Source organism: Gadus chalcogrammus, chromosome 5, assembly GCF_026213295.1.
Source record: "Gadus chalcogrammus isolate NIFS_2021 chromosome 5, NIFS_Gcha_1.0, whole genome shotgun sequence".
Classification (NCBI taxonomy): domain Eukaryota; kingdom Metazoa; phylum Chordata; class Actinopteri; order Gadiformes; family Gadidae; genus Gadus; species Gadus chalcogrammus.
In genome coordinates this window covers 7,116,772-7,141,437 of record NC_079416.1, presented here as the reverse complement: position 1 = coordinate 7,141,437, position 24,666 = coordinate 7,116,772, and the positions used below count along the sequence as shown (strand labels likewise).

Below are 24,666 nucleotides of genomic sequence, written 5' to 3'. Positions count from 1 at the left end.
TGTGTGTGTGTGTGTGTGTGTGTGTGTGTGTGTGTGTGTGTATTGGTGTGCGTGTGTGCGAGCGTTTGTGTGTGTTTCTGTGTTTGCATGTGTGGCAGAGCTGCTGGAGAGTTACACAACCAATTTTCCAAAAGCTCAACTGATCCTGTGCCTTTAGAACCACATGTTTTTCATTTACATGACAAAAACAGAGCAGCTCGGAGTCGAGGAATTTCTACCAGAGAAGGATGAACTCAAATACAACGTAAGGGCTTATCTGTTGTCAGATAAAGGACTAAGAGGGTCGGCTGCCCCTGACGTTTTCTAAGGCTCTCACAGTGAGGCGGGAGCACAGACAGACAGACAGACAGAAAGACAGACAGTTTGGAGGCAGACAGTTTCATCTATGCTTCAAATGCCTTCAATCGACCAGCGCCAGCCTGAGACGTGAGTGTCAGCTCCACTGTCTCAATATCTTCTTCATCATAAGGTGGCTTTTTGGTTCTTTAATTTTGTATATTAAGTTGTCCTTTAAAATTGATTTGGTCAAACTGTCAAAACGACCCCTTTGACTTAGACACAGATGAATTTATAAGTAAAGCATCATGGAAAATGAAAGAGATATGCAACAAATGAATGACAGAAAAGTGAGAGACATCATATATATTAGTTTCAAGTTGTTCCTCAATAGTCGCTATGAAATAGACAAGAAGAATGAGAGAAATGCATACAGTCAGACAAAGGCCAGGCCTTGCCAAACAGTACGTTGAGGCTAAATGCAAAGCATATGTACCCTTCCTGTTGTGGTGACAGAAAGAGTAGCACAGTGTTTATGTTCTATTTAAAACATGTATACACACATCATTTTAGGCAGGTGTGTCATGCAGGCATGTCTGCTTCTTAATGTCTGTGTCACATTGAGACATATTGGGCATCATGTAAAAGAAGTATGACAAGCAATGGAAAACATCCACAAACATGGAAACAAAATATTATGAGATAATTGGGATAGGACGGACTTGCCACTCGCTTTTGTCTTGGGATCATTTGATATAAAAACAGATGCTTGTGTCCCATGTTATAGTTTTGAAAAGTATGGTATTTAGTCTGTAAGTCATCATTAGCCTATGTTAAGTGAGTTTGCTCTGCAGATAAATAGACTAATACTGCTTTTAATATCAATACATAAACCAATTCAGTCCAAGTGCTTTCGATAAGTGCTCTTTAAATTGGCAACTGTACATCGACGGGTCAAAATATTAAATAACCCTGCCACGAAAAAAACAAAACAGGTGGCATTTTTGTTGCATTGTTTGAGGGAATAAGACGACTTTGGCAATATGTCATAATAATAGTATTTCAATTATACCGGCTTCCATAGGAATCAAAACTAAACATGCAACTTTCCTTCCATGTGTACATGCTTAAGATGTAGTCATATTATATTAGACAAACATAGGATGGCTGAAAGTTGTATAGATTAACTCTCCCAACTGTTCAAAACTCTTGAGTAGGCAAGTGGGTGACAGATGGTTTATAATAACTGTAAAAATCATATTTAAATAAATAGTTGGCAATAACTGCACATGTTCAATTTAATTGGCAACACAAATGAGTAAAATGGCATGTCAATGAAAGATCGAACAATACATTTAGAATTATACTCTCCCCTACTTCAAATTAACAGGGCTTTATTTGACTCTTTAGGGCTATTGAATAAATGGTTTTGTTTGTTTTAATTCCAACCAGTATGCTTCAGGGTCTCCTTCATTTGCTTCATTAAAAGACTCACCCTAGAGGCCTTTTGTCTTCACCTTCCTCTTAGTTCTGGTAGTGCAATCACTTCAGAGAGCCTTACGAAACAGACACCAACTTTTACTCGTGAGATGGAAAGATGAGCCACCAGACCTGCATTACTTAAAACCCATCACACAATGGCAGGCTGCGTCAGTTCTGTCTGATCGCCGTCGCAACGACCACATGTACTAGGCTTGGAGTTTAGTCACACTTTAGTCACGTGTAGTTTTGATCTAAGGGATTTCGTGTGGTGGGGGGGGGGGGGGGGGGATTTATTTTTGGGACTCCACCCAAATACCATGACTTGCTGGTGAATCTCAACCCTGATGTCCTTCAATGTGCTGATTCAAGAAACCACACAAAACATTCTCGTTTTTCTTGCGTCCCCTTTAACAGATATCATATGTCATCTTGCACTGCTCAGGAGGAGCCTAGAATAAAAGATCAAATTGCACCGCTCATAAAATAGACCTGGGTCCCCTATCCTTCAGCGCTTGGCCCCTTTCCATCCACAAAACCATCACCATCACTCAAGACGTCTATGATCAAGTCAAGTCTGCCAACAAGCAATGGTAAAAAAATCGAAATCTTAGTGAATTCTTGCTATCCATATATCTACACGTTGGGGAGCGTCCAACAAATGACCACACATGATTGAAAGAGACACTGGTTGTAGCAGACTGAACCCCTTTCAGGGATCCTAAACCCCTTGTTCCCCGGCCGCCGCGGCAGCAACAACTCTAGGAGTGAACACAATACATCTCTCTTCATATCAGCAGGCTTAACAGAGAGTACTGGCTTTTAACAGGAGGGACGGTGGGGGAAGTGAGAAGTTAGGGGGACAGGGGCGGAGGGGAGAGGGGGGGCGGAGGGGAGGGGGCAGTGCAGGCTGAAGGCCTCCAGATTAGAGGAAAAAGATTGGTGGCTTTGAACATCCTTCTTGTGCTCTGTTTCCTACAGTAGTGTGCAGCTCTGGTGCTCAACAGACCTTGACTTGGACATTGGCAACATTGTCCATGAGAAGTAAATCGATGAGTCTACGAGTGTCTGGTCCTCCATGTTTACAGATAAACGTCCGTCGACGGCTGTTGTGCCGTGCTGGTAAAGTGGACTGTTGATGGTGATGTGCTGTGCTGGGTGTCATTTGTTTGGTAACAGTATATGGTGCTGTTATGTGGATCAGGGTGGGTTGTTGTGGTGGGGTTTCGGCCAAAGTGATGTAGGGGCAAAGAGGACTTCCGGAGCAAGCACAAGGCTGGTTGATGGCACTTCGTTCCTCAGAGCATAGACCTGAGACACAAAAGATAGGGGAACATCAGGGTTAGTAACCCTATATTGTAGGTTTATCTGGTTAACGCCCAAAGTAATTAGAATATCTTTAGGGGTCTTTCATATCAATCAAGCAAATGTTCAGTCAAATTATACACATAAATCTTGTGTTATAGATTATTTTTGAATAGACAGGTTATCAAGCAGACTGCTTGTTGGGGGTATAGGATTGTGGGATATGGAGCCCACGGGCCAACGACCGGTCCCGCCATGGCACCTCACCTCATTTGTTCTGATTGCGGATCCGCAGGCACCTCCTCTTCAGCGGCGGCTCCAGGTCGGGGCTCCCGGCGGCGGACAGCAGGGGCGTGCTGATGGAGCAGGACAGGATGGCCGTCTTGTCGGAGTCAGCCTTTGGCACGGGTTGTATGACCACGCAGCCACCAGGGGGCTGCAGCGGCAGGGAGTAAGGATCCTCGTCCTGGTCCAGCCCAGAGTCGGGGTCGGGCTTGCCCTCCCCCGGGACCGACTCGGCCTCCTCCGCCAGGCTCCGTGTCCCCGGCTCCCAGACGGCCACCGAGCAGCTGTTCTCCTTCAGGGCCTCCCTCTCCAGCTCCCCGTTGGCGGGCTGCACCTCCTGGCCGTCCCTCAGTCCTCCTGCGCCCGTCCCTTCTCCCACCACCACCCCGTCTACGGCCCGGTCCGGAGAGGACTCGGGTGCAGGCGGGGGCGGCGGGTGCCATCCGCTGCCGTTGATGATGAGGTTGCGCGGGGCGGCAGGGGGAGCTGAGACCTGGGTCAGGGGCTGGGGCGGTGTCCGTAGATCCCTGCTGAGGGAGGTTGGTTGGCCGGGGAAGCCGGGTATGCTGGAGTCACTGGGCTGGGTCATAGCCGTGGCGGGCACGGCACTGCAGGGCCGGCCGGATGACGCCGCTGTTTTAGAAATGGTAGAATCCTCTGCGTGCGTCGCGGCGCCCTGCAAGAGAGTCCGCACTCTCCCGTCCATAACGTCTCCCCCGTCCCTCCCCGGTCCCGCAACATGTGGAGATTGCACATCCCTCTCGACCCTCTCTACCTTGACCTGAACCCTGGGTAACGTCTTGTGTATGACAGGCTGTTGGCCTGAGCGCTGGCCCACGGTTAAGTCGATCACACCGTCCATTACCTCGGCCCCGCTTGATGAACACAGACTCCTCAGGCCGTCCTCTGCCTTCACCGTCAGGTCCACCACCGACGCTCTGCTTCTGTCCGGGCCACTGTTTAACTGACCCGGGCTGTATCCAGGGGAGAGGGACAGCGAGACGGGTTTACCTCCTTTCTGATCCACTCTGTCCCCGCCAAACGACCCCCGGGAGTGGGGCCGGGAATCGGAGGCCTCTGAGGACTCTGATGCACACGGGACAGGGCCGCCGCAGTCGGGCTTGTCCCTGAAGAACTTGCCGCTATAAGGGATGGGAATGGGGATGGGGATGGGCACCGGCAGGGGCACGATGACGGGGTAGGGGACCAGGATCGTCGCGGGCGGAACCAGGGGCGCCAGGGACGGCATGCCGAAGTTCATCATGGGCGGCATGGGCATGGGTCCGTTGGGCATCATGTTGAACGGGGGCATGCCGGGCATCCCGAGGCCGGGGTGCGGGGGCAGGAGGCCGGGGTTGTGGCTGGCCGAGGGGTGGCCGTGGGGGGAGAGCATGGGCCTGTGCATGGGGCTGGAGGGCGGGCCAAAGCTCCTCGGGGGCGGCGGCGGCGGGCCGACGCCGGGGATCATGGGGTTGGCCAGCGGGCTGTGGGGGCCGGCTGAGGGGCGGAGGTACGGCGGGCGGATGTGCTGCATCATCTGGTGCTCCATGAACAGCGGCAGGGGCACGGGACCCCGCGGCGTCATCACCATGGGGGGGCTGCCCGACGAGACGCCCAGGGGCCCGTGGAGGCCGTGGTGGTGGGGGGGGGGGAGGCCCGGGTTGTCGTGGGGCCGCGGCGTGGGGACCTTGGCGGAGGCGGAGGAGGACGGAGAGCAGAGGCCCCCCGGGTCGGAGGGGGAGTTGTTGGTGGACGTGGAGGGGGCCAGGGCAGAGCTGGTGGCGGGGCCCCCCGGCGACGGCGCCTTGCGCCGAAGGTCCGCCATCGGGGCGCCCCAGGACTCCGGCGTGAGCATCTGCACCCCGCCGCTGCACTCGGCCTTGCCCTCGCAGGAGGCGCCGTGGCCGGGGTTGTAGAGCGCCCCGGGCAGGGCGGCCTGGGTCTCCTTGTAGAAAATGTCCATCTTGTACTGGTTCAGGCATTTGGCGCTGCAGAACTGCAGCCTCCGCTCCCCGGCCCCAAAGTCCAGGTACTCCTTAGTGTGGCGGATGTGCTTGCACCAGTCGCACACCTGCAGCGGAAAACAGAGGTGAGACAACCAGCCCCTAAGCACGACCCATCCTGCATGCAAGGGAGGGACAATATGTTGTTGATGGTTTAGAATACAATCTCGCGAAAAACTCCAAAGCATCACTTTAAAGCACAGACCGCGAACCATCTGGAGGCAAATCAGGCATAAGAGGCAAAGATTTGACTGTATTCGAGAGAAGATGAAAGATTGTTTATAAAAAAAGACAATACATGCGTGTGTGTTTGTGTGTATGTGTACTGGACAATGATTTTAGTTTTTTACAGAGCGTTAATTATCCATTGTAAGAATACACTGGTGTTCAACTTTTAAACTGTTACTGTAGAGTCACTTTGTCTGTGCATGGTAACTTTAAACCAGTCTCTGTCATAAAAAGAAATGTTTTTTAACACCTTCTGTTTGCAATAAGCAAACACTTTACAGCTTACTCCAAAGCGGCAATCACCAAGGGCATAAAATATCTGTGCTGCAACGGTTTCTTGGTCTTGGGATTGATTGGTTCCATCTAATGGTTGCAACGCCAAAACACTGTCTATTTGGTTTCATTCAGCAATACATGCTGAATGAATGCATAGTTTGTTTAATGTTTATATGGTAGAATAACTACCAGGTTGGCGCTTATATTCTGTAGATAAATGTGGGCGGATGGGGCTGATTCAAGTGTAAAAAATGTATCTTCAATAATATTGAAGATTCACTCCTAGTTTACCCCAACACATTTACCAAGAACGTGTGGGTTACCTTCTTTGGCATGCCTCTCTTTAAGATCCTGAACGTCTCTTAAATGACTTAATTTGTAGAGAGGAAAATTAAAGACAAAAGGCACATATGATGTAATGATATATGTGAGATGGCAAGAAGCGCCGCGATGCTCTTATGTTAAAATGAAGAAACAAATGAATTGGGGGAGGGGGACAGGTGACCGGTAACTACCACTTCTGACTCCCCTCTCATATTGTACTCATGTTGTGTTCCCCTCCAGTCCTCAGACCGCCTCTGCCTGCGCTGTCCTTTACTCAACACAAAGAGGGCCACGTACAGAAGGCCACCCAGCAGGGACACCATACCCTCCGCCTGGACGCCGTGGACCAAAAGGGCTGCTCAAAACGAAGAAGGGGTCACTCCCTCTCACGGCTGCAGTGACCTCACCAGCCTCTCCCACACTCTCCCACCACCACACTGTCTGGGTGGTGGTGCCCACCATTTCCAGAACGGAGACACAAATAAATAAATAACAACGAAAAAGACTGCATTTTTTTTCCCCCTTCTCCTCTCAGGAGAGGAAATGAATATGAGTGCGGTGACGAGGGAGATAGTGGTGGGCGAGCCCCCCCCCCCCCCCCGCGAACAAGGCATCACTCGTTAGGCCACACACCGCTCACTCTGTCAACCACCCCTACCCCCCCCCCCCCCCCCCCCCCCCCCCCCCTCCCCCAGGCGGGGGAGTGGCAGGTCCTCACTGCAGATAATTGAGGCATTAATCAGTTGTCTGAAGCCCCAACGACATCCATCCATCACGTGGACCCTTAAATCCCCTTGCCGCATGTTATTAAGTTGCTGCAGGATGCGACCGGAAGGAGTTGAAGCTCGCTTGGAGACCGCATGGCGACGTTTTCATTTTGCGCAATTGAGTAAGGGGGGGGGTTGGATGGAGGGAACTTCACAAAGAGTTGCTTGGGGGAATCCATCAGTCTTTGTCGTGGACAAACTGAACCTGAATTTAACTTTGGTAAACCGTTTAAAAAGGTTTAGGTCATTGCTATCCTCATAGGTTAGAGAAGTGTAACGGTAGGGCCTGTATAGATTTGGCACAATGCATCATATTTAAAGTTAGCTAATTTGAAACATTGAGGGTCTGAATCTATATTGTCTGTATTAATGGTGTATTTAAATGTTTTATATATCATTGAAGAGTCAGAGATCATTAGGTGGCATGAATGAATGTGGACGATTTGGACCGCAAATACAAAGGGCTTAAAATGGATTGGATGATTTTCACGGATGCCTCTGTAATCATAATTATAAATGTCCTCATTGTTTTTTGGACGTATACAGACATACACATACTTTTACACTAAAGCAAAAGAACAATATACCCAATATAACAGCATATGATATATACTGTGAACATATTTACAATATACAGGCCTACACCCAGAGTGTCAGGATTGAAACCCAACTGTACGGCAGCAGCCCTTGGGCAAAAACTCACACCATTGAACATCAGGCCACAGATTCCCTCCCCCCCACCCCCCCCTCCCCTCCAACCTTTTTCTTCAATACCCAGGCTCAAGTCAATCAATCATGACAACGTTAAAGTAAAAAAAAGTTAAGATGGGTAGGCCTGAGATATGTTAAATAATAAATGTGCTCAAATCTTCCACAACTCAGAGAGACAGATGGGGAGCACTTAACGACTTTTGGTTTTGGTTTTTTCACCGTGAGTGAAATCTCACTACGCATTACCCTAATGGAGTTGTTTTTCTTTTTTTTTCTTGCAACACCCCCCCCCCCCTCACACAGATGTTTGCAGTTAAATGTAATTATGGTCATTTATTTCCTTCAGAACCAATCAGCCGTTGCCGCCTTAGTTTTAACCGATTGTTTTACAACAACCTTATAGCTTCGCCACGGGTTCATGTCAACTCGCATTGGTGCTGGCAGCCAATCAATGCCTCTTGTCTTCACCCTATAGGCGTCACTTGAACCTTCATGTCAGTGATGTTCACTGGCTTTATATCTATTTTGAGGAGGTTTTTCCAACAGAGGCGCAGGCTTGGTACCCTGGAATCGCCTTGGCTGATTTTGCGCATACCATTTATTTTCATTTGAAACTTAATAAATAGATAGACAAAGAATAGACAAATGGAAAATCTGATAAGTGGACGCCTGAGACTGTGTGCTAAGAAGGTATACACTTTATCATTTTGTCGATGGTGACTACATGTCTCATTGATAGCAACTAACCTGTAATCCAACGTCTACGACAAATGTATGCTTAAGGGAATCTTATGTGAAGGCAATCACTTGACTCACTTGTCTCAGCTAGATGTTCTTCAATGTGAATACTCTTTCTTATATAGCGGGTTAAGAATACAGGTATCTTTGACACCGGTATTGGAGTCCCATTGATGTAATTGATGTTATTTGAGAAAAAAATATTATATGTAGGCTCTCTCTCTTTCTCTTTCTCTCTCTCTATCTCGCTCTATCTTATCCCTCTCCCTCTTTCTCTCTCTCTCTGTCTCTCTATATCTCTCTCTCTCTCTCTCCCTCATATATATCTTATTCGCTAACACACAAATATGTTTAAAGTATTTTTATATTTTCTGTATTATTCCAAGAGCCCGTAGGATCAAATATATGCAGCAACAGAGATCAGTGAAGTACAAAGTGTGTCAGTACTTGATGGTAACTTCAGATGTGAATTGGTCAACATTTGTCTGATATCACAAGTGAACCGACCACACATAAATCAAAATATATAAAATTATGGATTTAGATGAGAAACCAGAGGTCCACAAACAACAAATAGAAACGTGCACATAACTTGAATGAACACAATTTGTTTTAACTTAAAATAAATGAGTAAGAAATGAGCGAGAAATAAATGCATGATTTAGTCTGCCTTGAAAATAGAGTACTGTTAACTCTATGTAACCTTTATCTGATATTTGAACAATATCTGATAGTTCAATCCAGTGAAATGAATCAAAGAACCCATAACCAGCTTTTAAAGGTGCTGTAGCTAGGATTTAAGAGCTATAATCATGATGCTATTTGTGAGCAATGGCCTGACCGTACGTCAGATATTAGTGAGGGAAAGAAGAGTAAGAGTATATTTTCAGAGTTGACTGCAAGCCTGTTTCGGTTTGAGCCGGTTCAGAGTTTAGAACGCTCCTGCCTCATTTCTGACCAATGAGGGCATCTCTTTCGTGAGTGGTTCGGAAAACCCATCTCGCCTGTCACTCACATGGTGTGAAATGTGAAACGTTTTTTGTTGGGTTGCTTGATTACTAAACTCTCGCTCTCTTCCACTCCACTCTTTTTACTCTCGCTCTCTGTTTACAACTCTTACATCTTCCCCACAGCACCTTTAAGAATACAACATGCTGTAGCCATCAAACTTAAACTCTATGCAGTGGTGGTGGTGATGGTGGTAAAATGGGATTGTCCTTACAAGCACATCGCTGTTTGTCTTGTAGACAAGCCTGGGGGGGTCTTGAGCAAAGCTGTGCTGGGGCAATTTCCCACCATGGCCGCCGTCGTCTCTCGCCTGAGGGGGGAGGGGGGGGGGGGGGGAGGAAGAAATAATGGCTTCTTTTTACGGATGGACAAAATAAACAAGTGAACACAAATAACAGCAACGTAAAGAAATAAACAGAAGAACAACAAAAACAAAATGCACACACGCACACACACACACACATACACACACAATGGGAACCATGATTTTATCTGGTGGCTGTGAAAGTGGTGAGCATGCATTTTGGCGAAGTATGCTCATCGTTTGTGAGCGTGTGTGTGTGGTTGTGTTTGCTCTGTTTGAATTTGTGTGTGTGTGTGTCTACATGTTCCAGGTGTGTTTGTGTGTGACATGCATTTACATTTCAGTGTATATGTGTGTGTGCATCGATGTAGATATATGTTTGTGTGTGCATGAGAGAGAGACTGTGTTACAATTGGAGTGGCTCACAAATACAGTACAAAGCTTTTAATGTGCACCAAACGCATGGATATAAGTTGCAGGCTGGGAGACAATTGTTACTACTATTCATTAGTGCTGTAAGGTGATCATTGGCAGCGTTCCACTTCAACACTTCCTCTCTCTTCACCACATGTCCTCTATATTCTCCATCACTCTAACACACACATACACACACGCATGCATACACACACACATGCATACACACAAACTCAGGTACACAAGAACCCACAAACACACAAACACACACACAACGTTCCATTTTACTGTCTCCAGTTTATGCTATGACCCTGTGGCCTTATGCCAGTTAATTTGCATATTGTACTAATGAGGTGTTGGCACTGTTAACAAGGTGTATCTGTGTGTGTGTGTGTGTGTGTGTGTGTGTGTGTGTGTGTGTGTGTGTGTGTGTGTGTGTGTGTGTGTGTGTGTGTGTGTGTGTGTGTGTGTGTGTGTGTGTGTGTGTGTGTGCGTGCCTGCGTGCGTGCGTGCGTGTGCTTGTGCTTGTGCGTGTGCGTGTGTGTGTGTATCTGTCTGCGTACATACGTATGTGATGCGTGCATACGCGTGCGCGTCTGTGTGTGTGGGCGTGTTTGTCTGCGTGTGTGTGTGAGTGTGTGTGTGTGTGTGTGTGCTTTCACCAGATATAAACCCCAATTGATGTAGACAGACGGGACACTAAGATAGATAGACATAAACAGATAGATAAATAAATACGCAGGCAAACCAGAACAGTACCAGAACAGCACCTCTTTACGTCCACCTTATACTCATCATATTGTGGGCCACAGTGGGCTGTTCTTCAGGGAGAGGGGACTGTACTTATGCAGTCTATGACACGGTGCCAGTGCAGTGCAGTTAGAGCTGCTTATGGAAACGCCAGAGCAGGTCCTTGTCTGTCTCGCCCCTGGCGGCTCTGTTTGTCCTGAGGGGACCGACATGCCAGCTGTCTCCACTCCTCTCTCCCCCATCTGGACACACTCTCGCACCCAGGTGTGTGCGCCCAATAACAGGCACACACAAAAAAAAAAAATTGTTGACTATAGAAAACATGTTGATGGGCTGGGTAGCCCTGAAACGACGACAACAGCAACACCTCTAACAATAGACAACCCAATCATCCAGCATGGAGCTCTCTCCTTCCCGATGATGAAAATCAAGGTGTTCCACCACTCCATCATGCCAAAGAGGGCGCGAGCAACTGTAGTCTTTGAGACGAGGCGAGAAACTCAAGGCTGCGGTGCACCGGAATCAGCCTCTGCCAATAGTGAGGAAGAATGCAAAACAACACGCACTTTGAGGGAGGGAATGTAAATAAATCTGTCTGTTTGGCCGTCTCCCCCTCCGGGATACCTCTGTGTTGGTGTCAGGGGGGGAAACAGAGCCCGGTACTGTCATTCAATGATTACATACAATGTTGAAACCTGTGCTACTACTGTTATTTAACATTAATGTTGCATATTTATGCAATCAATTAATTAAAAGAGCTAGACCACGAGAGAAAACTATCAGGACATTCATCTTTAAAAGATCTAAAAGATAAAATAAAAGAGCATCGGACCAAAGGACCATAATAAAAATAAAAACTCCGGAACTGTAGTTGATGCTATCAATAAGCTTATGTTATCACTAGCATACGTTCCAAAGTGTTATTTTATTCAAAATTATGGATGAATTTCAGTATGATATGAATTATTTATTTTTGCTCTGTATATTTAGTATAGCTTTATCTCCTACTGGAATTAATATAAAAAATGATTGAAAATTAGTTTTTTATTCTTTTGTTCTTTATCAAATCAATACATTTACAGAATGACCGTGAAATATGTATTGATCGTATAGCCCGGCTCCTGGTAAGGAGCTGGGGTAGCTGAGGGCCATGAGATAATTAGCCTCTCACTATGCCTCCCTGCAGCTCATTCAACAAGGCTCCAAGCATTCCTACCCACCAGTCAACCTAAGTCAAATTAAGTCAACACACACACACACACACACACACACACACACACACACACACACACACACACACACACACACACACACACACACACACACACACACACACACACACACACACACACACACACACACACACCATACGGGCACTCACACACACACACACACACACACACACACACACACACACACACACACACACACACACACACACACACACACACACACACACACACACACACACACACACCATACGGGCACTCACACACACACACACACACACACACACACACACACACACACACACACACACACACACACACACACATTCTTTTTCATAACGATTTCCTCTTCATGCAATTGCACCAGGCAGTGCTTGTGAAATGCAATGTAATGTCAACATAACGAAAGACGTGCAAGGTGTGTGTCGGTGTGCGTGTGCGTCAAAGTGTGGGTGTGTGTGGGCTGACGGTGTGCCCGTGGTGGGCGGATATGAAGGGGTGCTCCCTGCCTCCATGGGGCCTTGGGGGCAGATCCCGGGGAGAGACACTGATGGAGACACTGGCATGCAATACTTTCCTCCTTCTCTCTCTCTCGCTCACCCATCACCCTCTCTGTCCCTCTCTCTCTCCCATCCCTCTCTTTCCCTCTCGCTCCCATCCCTCAATCTTTCCCTCTTGTCTCTCTTTCTCTCCCTCTATCACCCACTCTAGCTCTCTTTTCCCTTAAATGTATCCTTCCCTCTCTCATTTTAATCTCTCCCTTACCTTCTCTCTCTCTCTCTCTCTCTCTCTCTCTCTCTCTCTCTCTCTCTCTCTCTCTCTCTCTCTCTCTCTCTCTCTCTCTCTCTCTCTCTCTCTCTCTCTCTCTCTCTCTCTCTCTCTCTCTCTCTCTCTCTCTCTCTCTACCCCCTCCCCCCCACCTGTCAACTCCTTTACAGATTACAGGATTTAGGGACTGATGTGCTAAACAGGGGGTGAGAGGAAGGTTAAATAGTGTGCCTGCTTGCTTGTATTTTTTTTGCATTTCTTTCTCTCCTCAAATAGTGAATTTCCTCACAAATGACATAACAAATCACTAATCATCTGGTTCCAACAATCTGCCTGTTCATTTGTCGATAAGCAGAATGTTGCATGCAATTCACTCTATTTATTCACTTATTTTTTCTTCATTCAACACCTACTTCAAGCATAAATAAATACCACATCACTCTATCCAGGTGACGCACAGACAACCAACACATCTCTCCCCAAACACCTTCAATGAATCAATGAATCTACATTAATACATATTTGACTGTGTCACCCTTTCCTTAATGATCCATGGCACATTTTGATCAGGGGTGCTGTGAATCACACAATCGGAAATAAACCACTTCCGATGCCAATGTGACTCTTGGGTGCTAGCACGACGACATGACAGCAAGTGGGTCATAACTCAAGGACCACGGTTTGATTAGATGGGAAAAGCGCTAAAGCTAAAGCAAGTCACGTTGACCACTGAACAGCCATCTGTCCATAGATAGATATCAACGCACATGCTGGAAAACAACATTGCACAAATGGAGTATAAATAAACAAACCAAAAAAAAAAGAACGATTTTTAATAGTGCTTCTTATGCACCAGCGCCAGAGATACGTGAGGCACACAACACACCGAGCAGGTGCTCTCAACAGCAACAAACCCTGACCTTTCTCTACCAACCACTATGATTAGGTAGCCTGCATACTGAGAGACACGCATCCAACACTGGACACCAGCTGAACAGAGACACACGTCCGATACACAGCAACAGCAAGACGAAACAAGACCAGCTAGCCACCGAGCCTAACGCGTTCTACCATCTGTCTATCGACGCATGTACAAAGCATATTAACCAGGGAGGGATAATCAATAAAATACGGAAAGAATGTGCGCAGCGTCCGGCGATAAGCAAGCGAGCAAATTGCCGGAGCTGTTGTAATGAAACACCTGTTGCCGTGTTAATGGCTTTTTACGGCGGTTTAATGCCGAGGCCTTGAAGGTGCATAATGTTGGGGTCCCCTTTCTTCATAAAACCTTGGATGTATCAGCTGTTACAGCGGATGTGCGGTCTGCCACTCACAGAGCTAGGCGACACCACTGCTCAAACACAGGGCGTAGTCTCTCAATGTGGGACTCAGCTTTTGTTAGACACTTGTCGTTGGGTCTTTCATTATTTATTTTTTTGCATTATATTCATGAAAGATACATTGAGACTTAGACAGCAAGCTGTGGGAGAGAGAGAGAGAAGGGGTAAGACGTGCAGGAGATAACCGCGGGCTGGGATCAGCTTGCTGCTGTCAGGACTGAGCCCTTATGTTACACCAGCAGGTAAAGGTACTAGGACTTATAGAAAAACTAGAAAACAGACCTGTGACTTAAAATGGGATAGACAACTGCTCAACTGTACCCTTCGTCCACGAAGAAAGACGGCAGGCGGACTGAATAAACCATGACTGTAAACAGAAGAATAAAACAAATTCACTTGTGTCGTGCCGGAACTACATTTACATTTCCGCCCTCAGCCAATGAGAATTGTGTCTAGAGTTTTTTCAAGAAGGATTTCAGGAATGGAACAGGCTAAGAGTACACGGGGAGCAGGGATTGGTGGTAGGGACAGGAAGGTCTAAGGACATTCCATAGCTTGGATATCCCCAAGCATCGAGAGGACGGAGGGATCTGTGGGAATTAATGCTGGCATATATGAGATGATGCTGATAGGGATCAGTGGAAAGAAGGGGTCTGGGAACGTGTTTTGCAAGGGTGGGGGGCGGGGGGGGGGGGGGGGGGGGGGGGGGGGGGGGGGGGGGGGGGGGGGGGGGGGGGGGGGGGGGGGGGGGGGGGGGGGGGGGGGGGGGGGGGGGGGGGGGGTGGGGGGGGGGGGGTGGGGGGTGGGGGGGGTAGACACTCACAAGGGTAGCAAGCGGGAGTCCAAATTAAGTGCTGGCCTTGTGTTTGCTTTGAATTGTACCTTCCACACTTTATCCATTTATCCAAATTATAAAATCTACAACAACCAAACCAGCCCCCCCCCCCCCCCCCCCCCGCACCCCCCCCTACCTACCCACCCACCCTTGCCCCCACCCCTCCACCAGCTTCAGCACTCGGATGGCCCCCTATTGTCTCCTGCATCTAGCACCCCGCCTCCACACACACACACACACGCACGCGCACACACACACGCACACGTACACGCACACGCACACACGCACACACGCACACACACACACACACACACACACACACACACACACCACACACACACACACTACCCCTACCCGCCCCCCTCTCCCTAAAGACAATATTTTCTCCCTGTTTACTTTCTCCTACTGAGTCAAGACAAAAAAAACAACAAAACAAAGAAAAAACTAACACTGGCTGTTTTGTGTCGGCTGACCTTGTGGCAGCACGGGAATTCAAACAGCGGCGTATCGCTTCCACAAAATGGTACCCACACACACACACACACACACACACACACACACACACACACACACACACACACACACACACACACACACACACACACACACACACACACACACACACACATACACGTGCCCCACGCACACTCACACACATGCACACACACACATACACACACACACACACACACAAAGACCCATGCACGGAACAGGCACACTTGCACACACAGATTGACTTGCATACACGCACGCACACACAAACACACAGGAAGAAACAAAGAGGCAAGAAGCCGACTGAATGGGGGAACTCTAGAGGCCCGAGGTGTCAGACGCGCTCCGGGGCGGGCGTAGTGGCGGTGTGGCGTGTAGTACCGCTGGCCGCGTGGCGCTGGGGGTGGAAGCTAACACAACACACGCCCGGGTGCGGTTGTGTTAGCTTCTGACAGAGAATACGAAGAGGCGGATGGCGACGGCAGGGTCTTCTCGGTCTGTGTTTCTAGGTGGGCAGTTCCGGTGGCCTCATGCAGCCTCCGAATGTCATGTCTTAATGAAAAAGAGTGTTGTACTCGGGGAAGATGACTCACATTGAATTACCTTCTGATTGTCTTACAGCCAAGTGGTGCAGAGAACTCAGCCTTCAAAACGGTGACACCGCAATTGCACGTCTATGAATCATCCCTATTTTGCCGTTCCACCTCTGAATGGCAATGGCATGTGTGTTTTGTTGGTGGTGTTTTTTTTACTTTTCTTTTTACTTTGTGCAGCATTTAAAAATTGACTGTTTACTATACTGTTGACTGTTACTGCACGGATGCGCACACACAAACAAGCACACATACACACACACGCATGAAAGCACACATACACACACTCGCACACACACACACACACACACACACACTCCAGAATGCTGATGGCCTATATAATCAGAGCACGATTTGCATGCCCTAATGTGCCTGTCTGGCAGGGACATATCCGTCATCACACCTGACAGGGTGGATTATATATAATAATTATCACAAGCTCCCTTCCTGCTCCATGGTTGATGGTCAGGTTTGCACCGCTTACTCTTACCTTAAAATCAAACCAAACGTACATACTATTAGTAAAGGGGGTTGTTTTTGTGGTGAGTCGTTCGGCTCTCGTGAGTGTTATGATGATGGGCCCTTCTAAAGAGGACTCATCACTTAAAGGCCTCCCAACGCTTTTGAGGTGCAAACTAAAAAGAACGCCGTTCAAGAATGTCAACATCTAAATGTGCAGTGATTCTACAAGCCTACGGTTCAAATTGAAATTATAACAAATTGTGCATCAAAAATGTTAGAATACAAAATGCAAAAAAATAAAAAGAGAACGTTTATAAAAATGTGCAAATGGACAACACAGCAGACACCTGGCCCGTCTTGAATCTCATGCTCTGGGTGATAAAAAAAATATACAAATAATAAGTGTCAACATATCATGTGCCAGCCAGGTTCTACCAACTCCGAATGTACATCCCTTATCATTCCCTACTTGTGCTGCATACCGGTGATTATGTTTGGATGAGGAACTGACGTTGGGACATACACAGTTCAAATAAAACACGTCATACTCACAGCGTAATTCCTTACATATCCAAGCTTCGGTACGAGAAAAAAAAAAAGGGGGGAGATTGTTTTAAACTACGCTCCACTGAGAGGAAGGTCAAATTATAGCACAGAGTGATGGCTTTTAATCATATTAATGATTCATTCTGCCAAATCATGTAGCTCGAGATGGTGACATAAAACGTTCAACACCTAAATGACAAATATTTTTTACATAAACAGGTTTTTATATTTTAGAATATGCTATTTGGGGTCATTATACTCCTTCTTAATGTGTGTATATTTAAAAGACGGCATTACCGATAAAGTGTTGTTTTTTTGCCTTTGTGGACATACAGTCTGCTCTACATTTTTGGTTGAAATACCTTTGTTTGATTAAAGAACAAAATACATTCCTCCAAAATAAATGTCTAACTTTGATTTAAAGCTTGTGAAACCTTCACCGGTTAACGTAAATATAAATCTACAATAGATCTATTAAGTGCCTTTATGTACCAACAGCAATATATTGTTTCTCTTTCTTCTGACAAATGTACTTATAGTTAGTCGCTTTGGATAAAAGCGACTACATTTAGGGCTAAATGCCCTAAATGTAAATATAAATGTTAAGTGCCTTTGCTATAATTATTTTTGTGTTCATCAAATATTCTAGCCACAGTTAGTGCGGTGTTATCGCGGCGACTCTTCCCTCCAAGAACCCTTTGGGCGAGGCGAGTGGCGCCTGACCCGACCCCTCACCTTGTTCCTCTTGAAGTAGGCGCGGCGGCACGCGGCGAAGCACTTCTCGCTGCAGAAGCTCTTGAGCTCGCTGCCCATGCTCAGGGAGTAGCGGCGCACGCCCACCTTCTGGCACCAGGCGCACACGATCTGCACCGTGGACGCGTCCTCGTCTGGGGAGGGAGGGGTGGGAGGAGGGGCGGGGGGGGTGAAAATGGGGGGGGGGGGCATGATCCAGAACTGAGCGTGAGTTCAGGCTTGTCATGATTTCTGTTAAGTTTGTGCTTGTAAAAAAAATTCTGTGTTCGCAGAAACCAAGGTTGATAATTTGTAAAACAGTTGTGTACAGGTTAAAGCAGGTCTTCCTTGGTGTCTTGGTGTAATGTAACTTCAACTCTGCGCCGCCATTTCAGTCCCGCCTTCCAGATGTGTTTGATTGACGGATGATCCAGCTAATGATATCATTCCTTTTCATCTAGTGGGGGAGACTGGTCATTGGTCAAGAGAGGAAGAGGTGGACCCGTTTAATGAATACAAGTTGACCCACTGCCACATTACTTCCAAAAAGGAAACGTTTTGCACATACTGTGTGTGTCGCAGGTGATGTGCAGTTGTCAAAAACAATTGTTCACATGTAAACGTTGTTTTACGGCACAACTGCTTCTTCTATCTAGTGCAAAATATATTTACAAGAACTATTTTACAAGCACAAACTAAATGTCATTACAATAAGCCCATACAGCCCTTGTTATTACACCGTTAAGAGACTTGGGAAAACACATCGAAAGGTTGTGAGCTGTGCTGACTGGCTTGAGACGCTTTCGTTTGAATCGTTTTCTTCATTTGTCCCTAAAGGAATTCCTCAAGTTCTTATCACAGTGTTTTCCCCCCCCTGTTTCCCAGCTGTAATTCAGTTTATTGATTAAGTTAGTTGGATTGTTTCAGTGCTTTGTGTATCTCCCATCGGATTTTCATTGTTCTCCTTATTGTCTCAATGTACTTATTCTTCATTTATTATCTAAATATGTGCGTGTGTGTGTGTGTGTGTGTGTGTGTGTGTGCGTGCGTGCGTGCGTGCGTGCGTGCATGCGTGTTTGCGTGTGGCCTGTTGATGCTATTTGTTCATGATTGGTTACTCATTTAAACAGATCAAGCTTTTGCGTTGCTGAATTCAAAATTAAAGTAAAATTTATAAAAAGTAAAAATATCAAACTAAAAAGATAAAATGCTCTAGGCTGAGATCAGAACTTACTGGCCTTTGTGCGGAAGTTGATCTTTTGATAGGTCCTCTGATAACCAATGCAATCATTACACATCAAGCCCGAAGCAGCCATGAAGGTGAGTAACATCAGGCCCTAGAACTCAGCAGTGCTTATCACACAGACCCCCCTCTGGCATGTTAACACCGCTGGTGTTTCATTCAAGCAAAGGTAAAGACTGACTCAGTCACGGTGGACCTGTAGGTGGTCCATCGGTATCCGTCCATCTCTTTCAATCACCCTCTCCCTTGCTCACTCTCTCTCTCGCTCCCTCTCTCTCTCTTGATCTCTCAGTCTTTCTTCATCTCTCCCGATCTCGACCTCAAGTCCTTACTGTGCTGGGACTTTGATACCCGTGCACACAAAGCCGTGCAACCTTTCTTTTATTTCCACTCCAATTTCAATCATTTACCACTTGGGCTGCCGCGCTCTCTCTCCCTCCCATTTCTGTCCCTCTATCTTTCCTATACATGTCTCTCTCTCTCCAGCTCTCTCTCTTGTGTGTGAAGTCAAGTGGAGTAACGTGTCGGAAGAACCTAAACAGGGAAAAAGGACCATGTTCGCGCGGGATCCGCTGCCCTCCTGACACTCTAAGCAGGAGGTAATGAGCGTGACAGCGTTGGCGGTCGCTGGGTCTACCCGTCGCTCCACGCTAACGCCGTACCCTCACACGCAGCCACGTCGGAGGTTAGCGATCGCGTTCTGCTGTTTTTTCCCTTCCTTCTTTCTCTCTCTTTCTTTCCCACCTCCCCACAACCTGGCGCCTCATTACAGACACGTACACACACAGACACACACACGTGCGCTACGGCACTCACATCTGCGCGAGGGTGGAGCAGGCAGTGGTAATTATGCAGCTTCCATGCTAAACGCCACCGCCGCCGCGGCCGTCCGCCGCCGTACCTGCACCTCAAAAGACCCTTTGTGGATATTTTTTTTTTGTGGGACGGGTGCATGAATAATTCAGCGTGAGGGCGGGGGGGAGAGAAGTGTGTTTGTGTGTGTGTTTTTGTGTGTGTGCGTGTGTGTTTGTGTGTGTTGGGTCGAAATCCGTGTTAGCGGAGTATGCCGAGCTGGTGTGGTGTTTTTAGGGGACCACACCATCTGCTTCCCTCCGCCTCATCTCAGGGTCTGTAGGGATCCCTTCTTGGGCGATGCCAAGGCAGGTCCTCCTTTCTACCACTCTCCCACTCTCTCCCTCTCTCTCCCACTCCCTCCCTCTCTCTCCCCCTCTCTCCCTCTCCCCCTCTCTCCCCCTCTCTCCCTCTCTCTCTCCCTCTCTCTATCTATCACCCGCTCTAGCTCTCTCTCTCTCTCTCTCTCTCTCTCTCTGTGTCTCTCTCTGTGTCTCTCTGTCTCTCTCTCTCCTCTCTCTCTCTCTCTCTCTCTCTCTCTCTCTCTCTCTCTCTCTCTCTCTCTCTCTCTCTCTCTCTCTCTCCTCTCTCCTCTCTCTCTCTTCCCCTCTCTCTCTCCCCCTCACTCCCTCCCTGTGCCGGCCTCCTGTGCCTCCCGTGCGGCCGCGGGGAGATAATGAAGCCCCTGCGCGAGGCTGACAGGCGCGGGACGCAACGGCGAGTGAAGGTTCACCGCTGACACCAGGCAGGTGGGGAGAGGGAAAACACAAGGATCTGCCTCATTATAGTTAAATCCTACCCCCCACACACACAACACACACACACACACACACAGACACAGAGTCACCTGATTTAGAGGCACTTAGAATGCGGCGGAAGGCTAATGTTGTTTTTTAATCTATAAATATTCAGTATCCTCCTGTTTTTTTTCCCAGAGAAGGTTTGCCCTTTCCAGAAAGAACCATCCATCTGAGGAGCATGCCGTTAACACAAACTAAGTTAACATTGGTCTACTGGCCAGACAGGGAACAGACTGTGTGTGTGGGGGGGGGGGGGGGGGTGTATATGTGTGTGTGTGTGTGTGTGTGTGTGTGTGTGTGTGTGTGTGTGTGTGTGTGTGTGTGTGTGTGTGTGTGTGTGTGTGTGTGTGTGTGTGTGTGTGTGTGTGTGTGTGTGTGTGTGTGTGTGAGACGAGAGAGGAAGAGAGCCCATGTCATAATAGGATATCCTCCCGTTATTTAATAAACTTTGTTGCATGTATGGTCTTCCTAGATGTGTTTGTCATTCTTGTTTGCATGTGTAGCCTTCAACTCTGCATGTATCTGCTGGCAATAGCAGTAATCTCGGATCCAGCAGTTCTTCTAAGCAGAACTTCTTGGGACAGGGCACAGAGTCTGGGCTAGAAACCAGAAACTGCAAGGGTCGGAGGTACGCCTCGTTACCTGTTTTGTTATGGAGATATTCTACCGAAGAGAAAACCTTTTGATTGAGTGTAGTTCAACAGTGGGAAGTCTGCACTGTGTGGCTATGAAAGCTTTACAGACACCTTTTTGCCTTCTACTGTTTGTCTTTGACTATTACTGAACGAGTTTAGTATCTGCAATATGATTACTGTCTACAGTAAAGGTTATGCTACTGCCTTACCTTCTAACAGTTCCTTGTTAGATTTTTAAAGCCCAATCCCATTTTACCCCTGTTTTGAAGGGGTAAGGGGTAAGGGGTAGAAATGGGATTGGGCCTAAAGCCCAATCCCATTTCTACCCCTTACCCCTTCCCCTTACCCCTTCAAAACAAGGGGGAGGGTTAAGGGGAAGGGGTAAGGGGTAGAAATGTGATTGGGCCTAAATCTCTTAGAATGCTCTGTCTATTCGTAATTGCGTTACATCAAACTCTTAAATCTCAAAACAATCAACGAATCAAATCATCAGCCACTTAATTATCCAATTAACCCGTTAGCCAGTGAATCGACCCGTGGTGAAGGAGCTCCAACCTGGGGGCGGCTTGATGTGCGGCGGGGGGACCATGGGGACCATCACGGGCAGGCCTGGGTGCTCCTTGACTCCCGGGGGTGCAGAGGTGGAGGCCGTGGCGGTGGAGGAGGGCTCCGGGACTCCGTTCCTGGAGGCGGGGGGGCCGGGCGGGGGTCCGGGACCCGATCGGGGAGGCGTCGCTGGTCTCCATGGAGACAGGCACCTTGGTTAAAGAGTTCTCTACAGAGTGGGGAAGGAATACAAAATGACGCTGGTTTCTGTTTTACCCTGTGCACCGCGTTGAGACGGTTCAAGGCCGACGAAGAGATAGGAACACCAAACTGAGTCATGTTCAAAGTTATAAATGTGTTTGCAAGGCTGCGGGGCTAACCTCTACCGTCCTGTATTAGAGGAAAACAGAACTCTTAAACAACTTGCTTTAGATTAAAACTGTTGTGGCAAAAAAGGGTAACAATTTCTGCTAACAATATAGCCCCGCCTCTCTAGATGCCTATAGACCAGCACAAACAAAAGGTTTAGTTTTAAGTACATTGGAAACAAGGCGTGCCTAAACAGACTCTAAATGCACAGTCTGGATAGTGCGTGTGTCACATGGCAGAGTGCAAAGTATACCCTTTGTTTGTGAGGTCGATGCAACACTGAGTGAGACTTTCCACACACACCACTACTATTATCACTGATGGGAAATAGTATTCCCAAAGTGACTGTTGTTTTTTATATTTCTTTAATAGCACAGTCTTAAAAGGCACATCGTAAGGAACACACACACACACACACACACACACACACACACACACACACACACACAACACACACACACACACACACACACACCACACACACACACAACACACACACACACACACACAGAAAATCAACCTGAACAATGTAGAAGACCTACGAAACCTGACCATACTCCTTTTTATTTGCCTTCCAGGCGTCAGAGAATAGTTCCCACTAAGACATCCTAGTGCATTACCGTGACTGCAGGTGTTGCTCCTGCGATACACACCTTTAAGCACAGAGACGTGCTGTGGGTGGTCCACGCCCTCCCGCTCTCCCCATCCCTCAGCTCCACCTTGTCGTAGCCGTACCAGCCCAGGAGCTCGTTCATCGTGTTCTCTGCGAAGCTCTGCATAGATAAACACACACACACCGACGGCAACACATCAGACACGAGCAACAGAAAGAGGAGCGGAAAATGAAATGAAACCTAAACCAAACCACAAACTGAACCGCTCTGCTGCATGGACATAGTACTGAGCTGAATGCAAATAATGTTAATATTATTAAAGCAAGATTAGTCAAATGGGATTTTTACATGCACATGATGGAGGGACAAGAAACGATTAACATTCTGCTTTCAACGCTATTCTATATAATTCAAATTGTGTGAAATAGTGTGTTGTACCGATAAAGTAAACGTACTCAATGAGAATAAGGACATAAAAGAGTTTTGTAAATGCATTGTTAGTAATGAAAGGAATTGCTTGTGAATTGCAAATGTGCTTTAGTTCAACGTACAAAAGTTATAAAAAAAGATAACTCAAAATAACTCAAATAAAGTAAATAATACAATCAATTGAATTGCATAGCCCCTCCACTTAAACTCAATCCAAACTAATTGGGCTCCTCGTCATTACTGTAATAGGATTGTGTATCCCCTGCCTTTCTAATATGGAAATAAACCCTGGTAACAATTTTTCTCAGAATCAGTCCCTGTTCAGGTACAATAACGGTGGTGGATCCTATTGGAACAGAGAGAAGAGGGAGACTGATCAGAGCCCGTTTAATGGCTGAATAAATACAGAGAACGTCTTTCTAAAGGAATGGTACAATCACGCTAGCCCCAATGAACGCACTTGATACGGTTTGCATACGAAAGCCAAGAGAGAGAAGAGCAAGCGCGTGCCATTCAGGACAACAATCGCAGCCCTAGGTGGAAAGCCCTGATCCTCAACACGGCTCAAGCAACACGTTTTGCACATACCTGACTACGACAGATTACAGGAATCTTTAATACCCTGTCAATTAAGACAACGGTTAGTATTAGCAAATTTCGCCGTTATTTTCATAACTCCCGACATGTAAACCACACAGAGCAGCACAAGTCCTGGAGAATCATACAAAACACATACTGTATCTGTGACGAAGCATTAGGAACTGGATATATTTCCTATTCTGAAGTGCCCCCTGGTACTATAGTGCTTTTCTGCAAGAAAACTATTAATTTGTCACTCGTCTTAATTGACTCCATTCTTTATGGTATCACGTTGCCATGGCGCCTGTGAGACATGTGGTGCTCCATCAAGCTGCTAAATGTGAAACTTAAACGGTTCGGAGAGAATATTAAATTATAGAAACCAGGAGTGTTGACATGCAGTTCAGGTGCAGGCACGCGCACACACACAGACACACAGACATAGGCGAGCACACACACATTTTATTGAAGTAGACCAAAAAAATTAAAATTACTGTGAGGGAAGTAAACTCAATTTCTGTAATTGTAAGTTTATGAAATTGCGTGAAGAGTAAGTCTATTACAATGACACAACAAGACACAATATTGCACCTTCAGATTTGGCAGCGAGCCTTTGGTTTCAATAAGACTGGTCCATCTTCGTCCACAGCCAGCAAACAATAGGCTGTTATAATTACTCAATAACGCCATGACACTTTTAATTAACACTACAGCGACACAACACGTACGCTAAA

General features: G+C 47.1%; 1 protein-coding gene across 1 annotated transcript in view; it reads right to left on the bottom strand.

The window, feature by feature from the left end:
* Nucleotides 1–2,600: 2,600 nt before the first annotated feature.
* The window catches only part of sobpa (sine oculis binding protein homolog (Drosophila) a), a 28,518-nt gene continuing 6,452 nt past the window's right edge, over nt 2,601–24,666 (bottom strand). The window contains 9 exon segments of the mRNA XM_056590537.1: nt 2,601–3,066; nt 3,328–5,416; nt 9,615–9,710; nt 17,140–17,163; nt 17,869–18,020; nt 21,951–22,101; nt 22,103–22,170; nt 22,964–23,005; nt 23,008–23,083. Of these exon segments, the coding sequence (XP_056446512.1) occupies nt 3,329–5,416; nt 9,615–9,710; nt 17,140–17,163; nt 17,869–18,020; nt 21,951–22,101; nt 22,103–22,170; nt 22,964–23,005; nt 23,008–23,083 (2,697 nt within the window). The 3' untranslated portion in view covers nt 2,601–3,066; nt 3,328.